At 41.6% G+C, this 16631-nt stretch overlaps 1 protein-coding gene across 4 annotated transcripts in view; it reads left to right on the top strand.

Annotated features, from left to right (window-relative positions):
- The window catches only part of MLANA (melan-A), a 66402-nt gene extending 50631 nt beyond the window's left edge, over window positions 1-15771 (top strand). For 2 of the 4 annotated variants that reach the window (XM_069961940.1, XM_069961937.1), the window contains exons 2-5: window positions 9519-9634; window positions 11711-11807; window positions 15210-15314; window positions 15458-15771. In XM_069961940.1, the coding sequence (XP_069818041.1) occupies window positions 9552-9634; window positions 11711-11807; window positions 15210-15314; window positions 15458-15526 (354 nt within the window). In that variant the 5' untranslated portion in view covers window positions 9519-9551 and the 3' untranslated portion in view covers window positions 15527-15771. Of the gene's footprint in view, window positions 1-3965; window positions 4302-5302; window positions 5428-9518; window positions 9635-11710; window positions 11808-15209; window positions 15315-15457 lie in introns of those variants that run through there. The other 2 variants (XM_069961938.1, XM_069961939.1) reach the window with 2 other exon arrangements.
- The last annotated feature ends 860 nt before the right edge of the window (window positions 15772-16631 follow it).

A 16631-nucleotide genomic window follows, 5' to 3' on the forward strand; every position in this document is an offset into this window, starting at 1 on the left:
GGGCCATCCACCTGTCTGGGCAAATTAGTAGTTGTAGTCTTGCAATAGCTGAAGCAGCAGGTTTACACGACCCATCATACACCAGCCACCCCCTGGGAGCCAGACTGAGCACCGTGGGGGGGACAGAAAGTGACAGTCTGGTACCCAGAGGGTTAACTTAATCCCTTGTGGCCAGACTGTGCTCCATTGGGCCCATTATTTGCTGCTGGCACAGGTGCTGTACAAGATCAGTCTGGCTCCTAGGAGGTTAAGTGGAGATGAAATACATGCTCACTTAACCCCCTGGGGGCCAGACTGTTCTGTGTGGCATCCAATGGGTTGAGTGGGGATGCAAGTGACTTAACCTCCTTCCCTTCTGATGCGGGTGCATTTGGGTCAGCGTTCGAACGCAGACTTCAGCAATGAAGTCCGTGTTCGAGTCAGAACACCAACCCAAAGAATGCACCAAAACACAAGGCACAAAAGTTAAAAAGTCACAAAAAAACACCCAAAAAAAGCACAAAAAATGACACACACAGCATTGGCTTTTTTTGTGACATTTTCTTGGAAAGAAGAAAAACATCACTAAAAACCTGTGTCTGGGGGCAAAAAAAAATGCCATTCCCGGAATTTGCTGTGCTTTTAAAGAATGCGACAAGCATTCCCCAATCCAAAATGCTTTAAGTAGTGCATGTTATATTTTACAATAGCCACAAAAAATGCCATAAAAACACTGTGTAAGAATCCAGCCTTCAGTTGAAATCAACCATGAAGTTTTAAAGGGAACCAATCACACCAAATATGCCTTAATGTTAAGGAAACGTGCTGGTACATCGCCCAGCACGCTTCCCAAACATGCCCCCGTCCCCTCCTTGGTTATGCCGCAATCTTACATTTTTGAAGTCCCGCGCTGTATGGTAATAAGGTGTAAGTAGTCACGATGGGCGTATGTAGTCATGGTGTGGGCGGCTGTAGTCATGGTCCTGGGCGGCTGTGAACGCTGTAATCACGCCCAGAGGGGTGTGATTGAAGGAGCTGGCTCTGCTGACGTCACCCGTGGATTGCCTTCCACGTTGGCAGCGCGGTGACGTCTTTAGCACACCGCGCATGTGCAGTACGGCAGGAGAAGACGCTGATGTTCTGCGCTTGCGCGGCGTGCTAAAGACGTCGCAGCACCGCCGACGTGAACGCAGTCCCCCGGGTGACGTCGGCAGAGCCAGCTCCTTCAATCACGCCCCTCTGGGCGTGATTACAGCGTTTACAGCCGCCCAGGACCATGACTACAGCCGCCCACACCATGACTACATACACCAACCGTGACTACTTACACCTTAATACCATACAGTGTGGGACTTCAAAATTGTAAGATTGCGGCATAACCGAGGAGGGGACGGAGGGTACAGGGGGATGTTTGGGATGTTTCCTCAATATTAGGGGCATATTCGGTGTGATTGGTTCCCTTTAAGGTGTCACTGTTGTTACAACTTTCAAAATCTAAACCAGAAGTGGATATGATATGAAACAAGTTTGCAATTTACATTCATTATTATTTTTTTTTTCAGTTATCATAGAGAACATGGCACTTCCTGCTTTCTGACTCTTTTTTTTCTCAAAGAGTCAGAAAACAGGAAGTCCTGTGTATACCAGGCCACTTGCGCTCTCACAGAGAGAAGGCAGTCATGTGACTGATGGCCACATTGAGCCGTGACCCTATGTACTGGCCTCAATTCCTTTGTTTAGTCTGTTTTTTTTAACCAGCACAAGTCAGAAAATCTGCCTTCAGGAGACTGGACCTGGATTTCTGGTAAGTATAGCTTTGTTTTACAACATGATAACAACAACAAAAATAATGAATGGATATGGCAAACTTGCTTTATATCACATCTACTGTTGATTTAGATTTTGAAAGTTATAATGACAGGTACACTTTAGTGCAAGTTCTGATGCAGTTTTTTAAGGCAAAACCAGGAGTTGGCTAACTGGGCATGGAAAGTATGAACATGTTTGATATTTGATTTCCACCTTAAGAAGAATCCACATTTAGTAGATTTGAAATGCCTATTCCACGCCACATATCTACAACAAATTACAGTACACTTCATAGATGAGGCTTTGAAATCCTTTTCTAATGCAGCAGAACAAATTGCCAAGGACATATTAGCTTCAGGTTTTTAGAAGCCCTCAGTATGCCTGGAGAATCTGTAAATGTAGCAAAGGAATGACTCTAAAACCCATGACCCTCATGAGAATGTAAAAATATCAGCTGAGAATGTGGTATGTTCAATAACAGAACCTACACTGTTCAATGTTATAGCAGTTATCACTCTATTAATGGTAAGCCTTAATATGAATATCATTGTGTCAGATGTAACTGTATTATAGGGGCAGGATACATACTGTTTTTAAGAATAAATTTCACATATCCTGGCATTCAGCTGCAAACCCTGGATGTTTGCTGCATCCAAAAGTTAGCTAAAACGCAAAAGGGAAACGTAAAACAAACTATCATTTTTTCTTCCAGCTTCCAGCTAACATCTGGCTTCTAGCGTTTTTGCACAAAAAAAAATAAAAAAAAAATTTCATGGCGTTTTTTTCATGATTTTAAGGCAATGTGAAGCCAGCATGTGATGGCGGAGGGAAAGGAAGTTCAGCCATCTTGGTGCACACAAAAATGTCTAAACCACAAAAAAATTATTCACACATAAAGTAAAAATGCCAAAAAAAACTTCAAATGCATGAAAATAAAATAAAATGCTATGTGCGGCAATGGTGTTTTTGTCTGGTGTTAATTGGAGGCCAGCAAATTGCCAGAAAAAGACTGTGTGTGAGGGCATCCTAACTGGAGTTATTCAAAATTACGAATCATTAACGCAAACCTGTTATTAGAAAAAACTTGATATGTTTACAGGACAGTCGGGAGAACGTATGTTACAGGAGAACGAGCCGGGAGAAATGTGCGAGTTGCATGTTCTCTCCCGACTCTCGTGTTATGTGATCTGGACAGCTGCATGATATAAGCTTATGGGGCTATCCAGGTCAGACATGTGAAAAGTTTTTTCTGATGCTGGTTTTACACATGGCAGTTTTTTGGAAAACTGCCACGGCAGTCTTGTTCCAAAAGAAATTGTGGATCCAACAGGAAAGAGAAGTACAAGTCCTCCCTTTATATTTTTCATCCCATTTGATCCCACTTCTGGCTTTGGTACAAAAACTGCATGCGCCGCATTGGCATTTTTTCTGGCTTTTTTTTTCTGTCCTTAAAAACACCAGACAAAAAGTGTGTGTGAGGGCACCTTAATGACAGGTACTGTTAGATGAATCTAACCTGCCGATAGCCCCCTATTGCGCAGGAGGCGGAAGGTATGTCTTTTACCTTCCTCCTCAGCATTATTCCTGTGCTGTTCTAATGATAATCAATGAAGTGGGTGGGCTCACGGTCTGGGGGCGGGGCAGTGCTCCTAAAGGTGCTTTGGACCGAGGATTACACTGCTAACAGCACAAACAGCGCAGAGGAGGAAGGTAAGAGACATACCATCCTCTTCTGTGCCCCATGAGCAATAGGGGGCTTTAATAATGTCAGCAATGTGGGAGATTTATCGAATCTAGTATACAAATCAAGTATACCATAGAAAAGGACAAAAAGAATTGAATTTCATTTCAATTGAAATACAAATGCCCCCCTATGCAGCGTCATCAGCTGCTCAGCCGCGATTGCCTGAGCACAGTTATGCTCAGCCAATCGCGGCTGAGCAGCTGATGACACGGCATAGGGGGACTGGCATGAGGGACAGATGGAGCGGTTCAGCCGGCCTCACAAAGATGATGTCATTGTCCCAAGATGGCGGACGGGGGTCGACACGAATGCAGTAAGTATAATGCACCAACATTTTCGGATCTAGCGTTTTTGTGCAATGATGCGATAGGGCAAAACTTCTACGCCTCTTCTACATCAATAGACATACGTAAAATGGTGATAAATTCCTAGAAGGACATTTTTTTCATCCGCTTGTCTATAAGTTTATTGGCACAATAGCCTTTACATCATTAGAATTTTCTAGCATACATGCCAAGAGGGCACCAGAGTTATTGCATAAATCTGGCCTAAAATTGTGGTATGTATTTTATTTAAGTATCAGTGGGGAATGTGGTTCTGGAGGCCATTCAGAAGGGGTGGATGGCTTTAGCTTTCACGCTCATTAAAACAAATCAAAGGGTTTCTTTAGAGTTCAACCCGTGACGGTCACAAGATTCAAACTGAAAAGATTAAGAGAGAAAAGCAGTATCTATGCCCAGAAACAAAGAGCTACTCCTTTGACTGGGAGGTAAGTCCAAGCTGATGTGCCCATTTCTCTTGAAAATTAGTTTTACATATATTTGGTCATTTACTTATGTTTCTTAAAATGTTTCCAATTTATTTTTTAAGTGCTTAGCTAAAGCAATTAGGTTTTAGACAGTAACGTTTTGTGTTCAATGTCCCTAAAATGTGTAACTAATTTGATTTTTAAAAGTTTGTATTTTCATTTTCCATAAGATTCCATCAGTCTTTGCAGCCTCGTTATAGAAAACAACTGAATTGCTTAGTCATCTTTCTTGATTGATTTCACAGAGTTGCAGCAGGTTTACATTATAAGGCTATGTTCTCACACAGTATTTCTGCTCTGTATTTTTCAAACAAAACCAGGAATGGATTGAAAACACAGAAAGGCTATGTTCACACACTTGTGAAACTGAATGGATGGCGCCATTTAATGACAAATAATTTTCTGTTATTTTAAAACAATGACCATTATTTGTCATTAAATGGCGGTCATCCACTCAATTTCACAAGTGTGTGAACATAGCCTTTTTATGTTTTCAATCCACTCCTGGTTTTGTTTGAAAAATACTGACCAAAATACTGTGTGTGAACATTGTCTTAAGCTGAGACTTAAGGCCCTATTACACCAAGCGATTATCAGCTGTACTTGGCAGATTACTTGCATTTTTCACTTGCATTTTTTTAATTATGCACACAGATGCCTACTTGCGTATACAAATAAAAGAAATATTAATATATTTAATTTTGTGAACAACACAACGTCACATTGCCAAAAGAATCCCCAAAAAGAAGCTGTTTCCAGCATGGCAAGTCATTTTATTTTTAACTTCCTCAAGTTTATTATTTAATACCACATTTTTTTAACACTCTCCACTAAAGTCAGTGGTATCTGGAAATTAGGTTTCTTTTTGGGGTTTTATTGGAGCTTGTTTTATAAGTTTCTTTTTACATGTGTGAATGTACCCTTAGTTTGCTATCACACACTGCTGTTTTGCTGTTGCAGTGTTGGCTATGTTCTCACACATTATTTTTGCTCAGTATTTTGGTCAGTATTTTGCAACCAAATCCAGGAGTGAATTGAAAAAACAGATTGGCTTTGTTCAAACACAGTATTTTTGCTCAGCATTTTGGTAAGTATGTTGTCAAATAATGGTCCTTTTTTATCAATCGTTTGGACATAGTCTAATGGTGCGTTTACACAGAGAGATTTATCTGACAGATTTTGGAAGCCAAAGCCAGGAGTGGATTTGGAAAGAGGAGATATCTCAATATTTCCTTTATTATCTGTTCCCTGTTCATAGTCTGTTCCTGGCTTTGGCTTAAAAAATCTGTCAGATAAATCTCTCTGTGTAAACGCACCATTAGTGTATAAATAGGAGTCCCTTAAAGCTGTGTTCACAAATTTGTTTTTATGCAGTTTCACCAAAATTGTGGCAAACATTGTACTATTTTTCCAAAATTTTGCAATTCACTGCAAAATAGCAGAAAAATGGCTACAAAAATGGGAAAAAAATGGCAAAATGCCATGTAATAAAATAATACCGTTAGGCCCCAATGTTCCCAAAATCGCATTAACAATGCCTTTATTTTTTTTACCACAGTTGCACAATTCACTGCAAGATAATGGGAAAAATGACATAAAAATGCCATGTGAGAACACAGCGTAAGGGCCCGTTCACACTACGCAATCCCACCTGCTATCTTTTTCAAGGTCTCTCTGCTCAAACAATCTCTGCGCCGATTCTGTAGCGTGAACGGGCCCTAATGGTCCGTTTACACACACACACAGATTTATCTGACAGATCTTTGAAGCCAAAAGCAGGAACAGACTATAAACAGGAAACAGGTCATAAAGGAAAGACTGAGATTTCCCCCTTTTTTTAAATCCATTCCAGGCTTTGACTTAAAAAATCTGTCAGATAAATCTGTCTGTGTAAAGGCACCATAACACTGGCCAGTTATGAGTAATGAGCTTTCCTAGCTCAAATAATGCAGTTTCATTGCAGTACTGCATAATTTTTGTGAAAATGCTACAGTGCTGTGACATTACTGCAATGAAACATGTGAACACAGCCTTAAAGACAGGCTGAGCTGATCGAATCTTTAGGCTGTGTTTACACATGCAGTGTACAAGATTGAATGTGAATGCATCATTCAATTGCAGTCATTGATCATTTCATAGCAGTGCTGCATCACTTCATTGCAGTTATTACCTTCAATGTGTGTGAACATACCCTCAGTACAGCCATATAATTTATCTGCACATCTTCCAGTCCTTAACCCTTCTACCATATGGACATGCTGGCATGACAGTCTGGAGTTTCCCCTTCTGGCAGACCCGTAACCTCTACCTCTATTTCAGAAGTGGCCTCTTCTGCTTCCTTGCAGGGATCTGTTCCTCTACTAATGCCTCCGAAACCAATTATAAGTTTGGGGGAGATATTTCCCCTTTATATTAGAGAGCTCCTTCATGATTTTATCGAGCTCAGAATGAAAAAGTCTATCGGGTTGATAACTTAACTTGTTCTCAGCAACCCTACACAGGGTCTTAACTCTGCGGCTCAGTACAGCTGCTTTTTTTCCACCCAAAGAATTATGCCAATTCTTTGGGAAGATTCAGCTAGAGGAATCCTATAAAAGTCAATGGGGCTTGAATTTTGCTCAAATTCTGCTTTAAGGGTGGGCTCACACTACAGAATCTGCGAGGATAGGTTCTGGCGGATTCCATCACTCGTACCTGTTTACGGCGGCGCGTATATCCGCCTGTGCCATAGACACCATTCTATAACCGGGCAGATTCAGCCTTCCGCCGAATTGCTCAGTGTGAACAGGCCCTAAGGGAGGAAGGTGGACTGGCTCCTGTCACTCAGAAATAACATCCTGTCAACTTCTGACTCCTCTTCCTGAAATGAAGAAGATCCCACTAAATCAATGACTAAGTTCTGAGTCAGACAGGGATATTGGGGACGGGGGGAGGACTGAATTCTCCTTGCTCTTACTTAATCTAGTCTGAAGGGTGTCCTTTAATTCGGCAGTAGACTGATGTGCACAGGCTTTCACCCAAATAATAACGTCTCCACTGTATGACAGGGGCGAAAAAACCCTCTAAATGTTGTGCTGACATGGGGACTTCAGGGAAGAGACTGATCAGCTATGCCTGTCAGTGTAAGGCTAGTTTCACACAGCATCTTTTTTTGGCTGTTAGACGGCCGTCTTTTTGGACGTCCAGCATTTTGAGGCCAAATAATGTCTGTTACTTTGAAATCACGGATGTCATTGCAAAATAACTGACATTATTTGACCTCAAAATGAAGGACATCCATAAATACAGACGTCGAACAGCCAAAAAAAGACGTTGTGTGAACCTAGCCTAGGGGTCCTTATGCACACAGATATGTGAAAGATTTTCTAACAGACTTTTGAGACCAAAGCCAGAAATGGATCTGAAAAGAGGACAAATCTCAATCTTTCCTTTATCACTTGTTCTGTTTATAGTCTCTTCCTGGCTTTGACTTCAAAAATCTGTCATATGATCTGTCAGATATCTGTGTGTGTGAAGGAGAGACAGTGGGCAAGACAAAGAAGTCAACAGGAGAGGATGGGCCCTCTTATCTTGCTGGAGTCCCTCTAGTGGCCATTACTGGAAAATATAAAAAATTATATGTTTTAACACCTTAAAGAGTCACTGTCGTATTTTTTTTTTTTGCAGAAATTAATAGTCCAGGCGATTTTAAGAAACTTTGTAATTGGGTTTATTAGCCAAATCTGCCATTATCTGCATGTAAAAAGCCTTTTCCCAGGTCCCCCCCTCCTTCCTCTTTTTCATCCACTCTGAAAAATCTGAAAATTGTGACTTGTTGCAGGAGTCGTCCCCTGTCTGCTCTAGGGAGAGGGGAGGGGGGAGGAGGAAGGAGGGAGTTAGCCGGCAGCAGAAAGCAGATAACAGAGGATTACAGGCACGGAGCTGGGTGACAGCTTTAATCGGAGCTCAGACAGGTCACTGGTGACTGTCACAGGAGATATCCCGTGAGGGATTTGTAGATTAACTCTTTGTTGTCCTGTTTTGGTCTTTTCTTTAGCTCTCTCCATAGGAGAACAATGAAGACAGGGGGGAGAGCTTCAAACTGCTTTTTCATGATAAAAATGCATTTTTCGGATAATAAACCCAATTACAAAGTTTCTTAAAATCGGCTGGACTATTGATTTCTGCAAAAAAAAATTTCACGACAGTGACACTTTAATGTTTTTCCCAACCCAATGGGGAGGAGTAAATGAAAATCAGAAACCCAACATTACTCTGGAAAACCTGTATAACCCCACAAAAAAGAATTACCTGGAAATTTTTAAAATTAAAATAAGTGTTTTTTGGCACAAATGTAGCGCACAAGTAAGTGATTTGAAACGGCTAGAAACAAAAATTGTGGCCAGGGAAAAGATTTACAAGGTACAAAATAAATGACAGTGTGCACCACTTTCAATTATGCTGGGAACAGAAAAAAAACCAGAAATGAACTTTACCAAACTGTCATCATGCTGACCATTTTGTTGCATATTTAGGCTATGTACACACAGTATTTTTGCTCAGTAATTTGCTCAGTATTGTGCAACCAAAACCAGGAGTGGATTTGAAAACACAGAAAGGATGGGTTCATACTGAGGAATTCTCACGGATAATGTCAGCGGAATTCCGCAGTGTGTCCGCGCCCACGGCCGCGCGCCTTTCCGCCGGCTCCATAGACATGTCACTTCTTTCGGCGAACAGCGGAATACGCCAGCCCATAGAATGGTGTCTATGGAGCCGGCGGAAAGGCGCGTAGCCGTGCGCGTGGACAGACAGCAGAATTCCGCGGACATTATCTGCGAGAATTCCCCAATATGAACCCACCCAAAGGCTATGTTCACACACTGTTGAAATTTAGTGGAAGGCAGTCATTTAATGGCAAATAATTGCTGTTATTTTAAAACAACAGCAATTTTTTTTTTGTTAAAAAACAACAAAACAAAATCAACAGTGTACCTAGTGGTACATTCACTTTAAAATCAAGCCATGGCCATACGTCTCATCTCCCAGCACATAAGCGCTGAAGTAAATTAAGGGTTAATTACTTTTCAGGTACTAATTGGATAACTTAACTAGGAGGGTATTTAGGTGTGTGCTGACTGGGTATCAGACACATGATTCAAGAGTGAAGTAATGATTTTAAACACGTCTTTCCTGCAGTTTAGCAAAAGCTGGTTCTGTGAGCCCTGGAGAATGCCTCGTCCTGACTCAGCGCGTGCACTTGGGGCATACAATGCCAGCAGGGGCCGGCCACGCTTGGGCCTCAGTGCAGAAGAGTAAGTGGGATTAATTATGGACTTAATGTTATGTTATTTTGCTGATGTTGTACGGCAGTGCTGTTAATGCATTAGCCTGGCCTGTACAATGGCTGGGATTTACTATTGCCAATCTGTTTTTAAGCTATGTGAAATTGTGCCTACACTTGGCACTGAATTGACTGAAAAAACCCAACAGCTCCCAGTTTGTATGGCAAACACCAAAAAAGGGGTATTCTGGATTTTGTCACTTCCCAAATATTTACAATTTAGAAACTTAAAATATGATATGCAACTCCTTTTTGTTTTGCTCTTGAAATGATTTTTTTATTTTTAGGGTAGCTTCACACACAAACGGGTCCGCTGTGGATCCCTTGTCATTCATTTTGAATGAGAAGACATACTTGCATTGGGATTAACATCCTGCTGCAAGTATGTAAATTTATACTTTTTGCCTTGTATTTTTGGAATGTTGCAAGACTTGCATAAAAAAGTAAAAGTTTTTTGCAAGTGTCTATGAGTTGCGTCCCATTGTTTAAAGAGTCATACATTACCTGCTCCAGCTTGCTTTGTGGGTTCCAGGCTAGATGTCTCGCTTAGCCAATCAGTGCGCTGCCCTTCCACAGTGCACTGATTCAGAGTCAGGCGACGTCTGGCTGAGTCAGACGTCGGGAACACCCGAAGCAAGCCAGAGTGTGGGGCAAGTACAGTATGCTCTGGCCAGCTGGGGGTTAACAGGCGGCACTTAAATACTCAGTGGGATTTCAATCCCGCTGTGAATATGTCTTCTCATTAAATGAATGAAAAGGAATTCACAGCGCAAAATCCGTGGCTGATCTGTGTGTGTGTGAAGCTACCCTTAAACATGCCAAAATGAGGCTCAAAATGCCTTGTGTGCAGTCTTAGAGGTTTGATTTGTGTTAGATCAAATTAGTAAAGGGTTGCTTTGGAGCATAAGGGGAAAAAAATCTTAAAGTGATTATACCACCAGGCCCAGGCTGAAGCACTGGAGGCGGCCGACCCACCCCAAGTGGGAGGAAACCCCAGCCCCTCCACGTTGTGACTCCATTAGAATCAATGGAACCCTATCATAGAGGGGCTGGGGTTTCCTCCCACTAAGGATGCTTCAGCCTGGGCCTGGTGGTACAGTCACTTTAAAATCAACCAGAGACAGAAAGCTGTACAGATTTTTGAACCACTTGTATAAAAAAAAAAGAACTCAACCCTTCAGTACTAATCAGCTTGTGCATGTTTTTGTGATCAGTGTTCCCTGCTGCAGCCTCTGATCAGGAACTGCCCAGAGCAAAAATATTTTGCTCCTGCTCTGGACAGTTCCTCACATGACGGAGGTGGCAGCAGGAAACACTAATATTGGGTAGAAGTACATGACTTTCCCTGGAGTGGGTATACAGCAGCTGATGAGTAGTGGAAGACAGTGTCACTCTCTTTAAAAATCCAAATTAACAGATGTGATATAAAGCACGTTTTCAATATACATTCATTTCATGGTATGCTGTAAAACAAAGCTGAACTCAACAGGTCCAGTCTCTTGAAGGCAAATCTTCTGACTTGTGCTGGTTGTAAAAAAAACAGACTAAACACAGGAATTCCGGCCAGTACAGAGGGTCATGGCTCAATATGTCCATATATTATCTCTGTGAGCACTCAGCCTGGGATACACAGGACTTCCTGTTTTCTGACTTTTCTCAAAACACAGAAAACAGTGAGAAAACAGGAAGTGCTGTGTTTTCCGTGATAACTAAAAAATAATGAATATAAATTGCAAACTTGCTTTATATCACATCTACTGTTTTAAATTTAGAAAGTTAGAACAACAGTGACACATTAAGGTTAATATAGTCTTTTTTTAATAGAAGCAACTTGCAAATCTGTAACTTTTTAGGCACTGGTTGATTTGGGGAATAAAATAAACACTCTGGAATACCACTTTTTTTTTTTTTTTTTTTTTTGTCCCCTTCATGACTTTTGAGCTTTCCATTTACTCTTTCACCTGAAAATAGTATCTATAGGTAACAATAATGGTATAATTACACTTTATATTTTTTTGACTGCTTCTTTACTATTATATTTTGCTAGGACTGCTGGAATTGCAATTCTTGCCATTATTGCTGCTCTTGTCCTGATTATTGGATGTTGGTATTTCAAGAGGCGAAATGGCTACAAAATCCTTGGGGTAAGAAATGGATTTACCGTAAGGTTAGGTTCAAACTGTGGAATATGCAGGAGGTTTCAAGCACTGTGAATGTACCCTTAAGCATAAACAGAATATGCATTTAATAACCATATATACACATTTTGTCTATACATATGGTTTCTGGGTTTTTGTTCATAAGGGTGGGGTGTGTGCGCACACGTTCTTTAATGTATGTATACCATATCAGGATTGCCCCAAGGCTATTCTAGAAGGTTATTATACATGAAAGGGGTGGGGGGATACTTGGTAATTTGTCCGTGGAGTGGGCTATGCACAATCACGGGTCTCCTACTTAACCCTTTAAGGACATGGCCCATTTTCGTTTTTACGTTTTCGGTTTTTCCTCGTGTTTAAAAGGTCATAGCACTTGCATTTTTCCACCTAGAAACCCACATGACCCCTTATTTTTTGCTTCACTAATTGTACTTTGCAATTACAGGCTGAATTTTTGCATAAAGTACACTGCGAAACCAGAAAAAAATTCAAAGTGTGGTGAAATTGAAAAAAAAAAACGCATTTCTTTTATTTGGGGGAAATGTGTTTTTGCGCCATTCGCCCTGTGGTAAAACTGACTTGTTATGCATGTTCCTCAAGTCGTTACGATTAAAACGATATATAACATGTATAACTTATATTGTATCTGATGGCCTGTAAAAAATTCAAACCGTTGTTAACCAATATACGTGCCTTAAAATCGCTCCATTCCCAGGCTTATAGCGCTTTTATCCTTTGGTCTATGGGGCTGTGCGAGGTGTCATTTTTTTGCGCCATGATGTGATCTTTCTATCGGTACCTTGATTGCGCATATACGACTTTTTGATCGCTTTATATTACATTTTTTTCTGGATTTGATGCGACCAAAAATGCGCAATTTTGCACTTTGGGATTTTTTTGCGCTGACGCCGTTTACCGTACGAGATCAGGAATGTGATTAATTAATAGTTCGGGCGATTACGCACGCGGCGATACCAAACATGTTTATTTATTTATTTGTTTACTTTTATTTAAAACCTGGGAAAAGGGGGGTGATTCAGACTTTTATTAGGGGAGGGGGCTTTTTACTATTAACAACACTTTATTTATTTTTTTTTACACATATACTAGAAGCCCCCCTGGGGGACTTCTAGTATATACACTTGGATCTCTCATAGAGATCTCTGCAGCATAGATATGCTGCAGAGATCCATGAGATCGGCACTCGTTTGCTTTCGGCTGCTGCAGCCGAAAACGAACGAGTGCCGAGCCGGGCGCCATCTTGGACGCGTCCCCGGCCGGCATCAGTAACGGAGATCGCTCCTCCGGGACAAGGTCCCGGAGGAGCGATCTCCCCCACTAGACACCAGGGAAACGTTGCCTCCGATTAGCTAATTAGCGGGCACGGCGATCAGACCGTGCCCGCTAATAGCAGCGGTCCCGGGCTACTCGCGGCACCCGGGATCGCGGCATTTCAAAGCGGGGCCGCCGCGCGGCCCCGCTTTGAAGTGCTAGTGCGGACATATGACGTACCGGTACGTCATATGTCCTTAAGAGGTTAAATGAACTGTCAAAGTTGTGGCTCAACATTTGTGCCACATCCTGGCAAGCTTTACCCTCTTCATGAATAATCTGTTGCCCAGCCTCCTGCTTGCTCAGCTGTTAGCCAGTGTCTGAAAGGCACAAACTGCCTACAGAGGACTGATCTGCAATCAGATATAGTTGACTCTCCTAGCCTAGTTGTTTTGCAGCTGTGGTCTAAGGGTAAATCACATGCCAAGAGGACAGTAACAGTTTTTTTTTTTTTCCCTGGGTTTGATTCCCCTAATGGAAATAAAACGGTTAAAATGTTTTTTTATTTTTTTATTTTATTGTATGAAACTGACTTCAAAACTAATTGGGACCTGATTGGGAATTCTTTGGACTTTTAAAGTCATACAATGAGGGGGAAAAAGAGAGAAAAAATTATGAAACTTCCATCAGGGAAAACTGTTGCTGGCATCTAGACAATGATTTACTTCTAGACCACAGCTCCAACACAGGCTAGGAGATTCAACAATCTTATTGCAGATCAGTCCTCTGGCAGATACTAAACTGATGGTGGGAGCAGGAAGACGTGCAGCAGATTATTCATGAAGAAAAGGGAGGAGAAAGCTTTAGTAAGGTGTGCCAGAATGTGGCACAAACCTTGAGCCACAATTCCTTTGACTCTTCATTACAGTAGGAGATGCAAGATTATTCATAATCCACGGACAAATTACCAAAAGGTACCATGCTCACTAGGGGACTGCCAACTACACCACACTGTCAGCACCTCGTGTAGGGCCCAGATGCTGACAGATTCTCACTAAATAAAACTCACCTGAAGAGATGGATAACTTGCTAATAGTGTTATCACTAATAGTACTGCTTTCAGCATGCTTTATCCCCAGGAAATGGAAAATAGAAACTAAAATGTCTATCTCCTTCATATTTCCCAAGACAATGCTCTATCCTTTGTCACAGGGGGCTTGGCTGGATCTGGTCACTGAGCTCTAGCCCTACCCCTGAGTGTTGAATTGTGACTGATTTCAGGAGAGAGGTGTGTGATTATACCATGCTTTCTTGTGATGAATGATGCAGCAACCTCGCAAATTGCACAGGGGTCTGCAGTGAAATTGGATGTTCTCTCGGTTCCCTTCTCAAAGCTGTTGCAGGAGTGCTGTGGAAGGGGACTAGGCAGGGTGGAAGGGTTGTGATTAGAGATGAGCGAACCTAGAGCATACTAGAGTCCATCCGAACCCGATCGTTCGGCATTTGATTAGGCTGCTGAAGTTGGATAAAGCTCTAAGGCTATGTGGAAAACCTAGATATAGTCATTGGCTGTATCCATGTTTTCCAGACAACCTTAGGGCTTTATCCAACTTCAGCAGCCACTGCTAATCAAATTTTGAACGATCTGGCTCTGATCGAGTCTAGCATGCTTGAGGTTCGCTCATCTCTAGTTGTGATTAAGAGCAGGGGCAAAACATTCTGGGATTTCTATTTCCTGGTTGAGCTGTTCAGCACCAGAACTACACAACACAGAACTTAAAGTGACTGTACCACCAGGCCCAGGCTGAAGCACTGGATGTGGGCTGACCCACCCCAAGTGGGAAGAAACCCCAGCCCCTCTGTGATGTGACTCCATTAGAATCAATGGAACCCTATCATAGAGGGGCTGGGGTTTCCTCCCACTAAGGGTGGTTTGGCCTGCATCCAGTGCTTCAGCCTGGGCCTGGTGGTACAGTCACTTGAAAACCTCCATAAAGCTATTTGTTATGGGGGTCTAAGAAACAATTACTGACCCCTGTAACCTAAAACAGATATTTGCATAAGCTACCTGTCAACTGTGATTTATATATAATATTTATATATTTATTTTCTCAGAAGCACAACTTAAGTTCATCTGCAATCCGATCTATGATGGGCGCATCGCGAGAGAATGGAGAATGTAAAGTGCCTTTACAGGATTATAACACACTGAACAATGTGGTAAATATCCTTTTTAATTTTTGCCTGTGTATTATACACAATTCTTTACTGGACTTCATTTTTTCTTCTTTCAATTTGCCTTGCGTATAATAGGTTTCCAACCACTAGATGTTAGTAAAATAAATTCTTGTTTTCTTATGTAGGTACCTGGAGCACCCCCTGCATATGAAAAGATTGCTGGAGAGAGTCAACCACCACCTTACACTCCTTGATATGGGCAAAAGCAAAAATGCCCATATTTGTTGGTGGTCCACCTTCAGATAAATACCACTTAATAAAAAGTTTGTGTATATAAACAGAATCCTAACTCTTTAGATGTATTCATCAAACTGGACTTATTGGTCAACGTAATGGTGTGTTTACACAGATTTATCTGACAGATCTTTGAAGCAAAAGCCAGGAACAGACTATACACAGGGAACAGGTCATAAAGGAAAGACTGACATTTCTCTTTTTTTTTTTTTTTTTTTTTTTAAATCCATTTCTGGCTTTGGCTTAAAATCTGTCTGAGTAAACTCACCATTAAATTTGGTGGTCTATATTATGAAAATCAGAAGTACTTTTCTTGTGTCTACCATATAAAAAGTATACATCTCTATTTCTAGCTGTAAATTGTCAATTAGATCTAGAAAACCTAAAAGGCCATAAGGCAGAATTAAATACTTGCTGAATATCTGAGTCTTATATTTGTGGTGAAATTGGCAAGGAGATATTTGCATGCAAAGCAGTAATCTACTTTTAGACCTTGGAAGGCGACTCTTATTTTGTAGTCATCATGAGTACAGCAGTTGGCTATTTCCAGCAGCTTTGTAGGAATAATAGAGCTGCGGGTCATTTGCCGTATTCACACCTATATACGGAGATTGCCCAGGGTTGGGTCACTTGCCATCTTTGGCCCCTATCCTGAAGATGGGGGACAAGTTAGTTTTTACCTGGGCAATCTCGAAGTAGAAGCATGCAATAGTGATTTCCTCATCTCGAACAACTTATTGAAACAAAACCCAACAACATTGGTGGGTATACCCAAACAAAAAATGTCTGTCTCAATAACTTGAGCATCAATTGCAGCTTGACAATGTTTCAGGTTGTTCACAACTCGAATCATCTGCTGAGGCATGGCATTCCTCTCTTCTTGAGGGAAGGGCCTCAGGTCACTATCACACAGGAACTGTATGGTGTAGAATAGGGGTGGATCCTCCAGATCCTGTGGGCTGTATCCAGGCCTTGGGATCTCTTGATGTGGCCCATGAACTTGTGTGTGCCAAGCGCACAGTGCTCTCCTGTGTCCGGCGGCACTTTGCACACTATAAATTAGTG

Source organism: Dendropsophus ebraccatus, chromosome 3 (genome assembly GCF_027789765.1).
Source record: "Dendropsophus ebraccatus isolate aDenEbr1 chromosome 3, aDenEbr1.pat, whole genome shotgun sequence".
Lineage (NCBI taxonomy): Eukaryota > Metazoa > Chordata > Amphibia > Anura > Hylidae > Dendropsophus > Dendropsophus ebraccatus.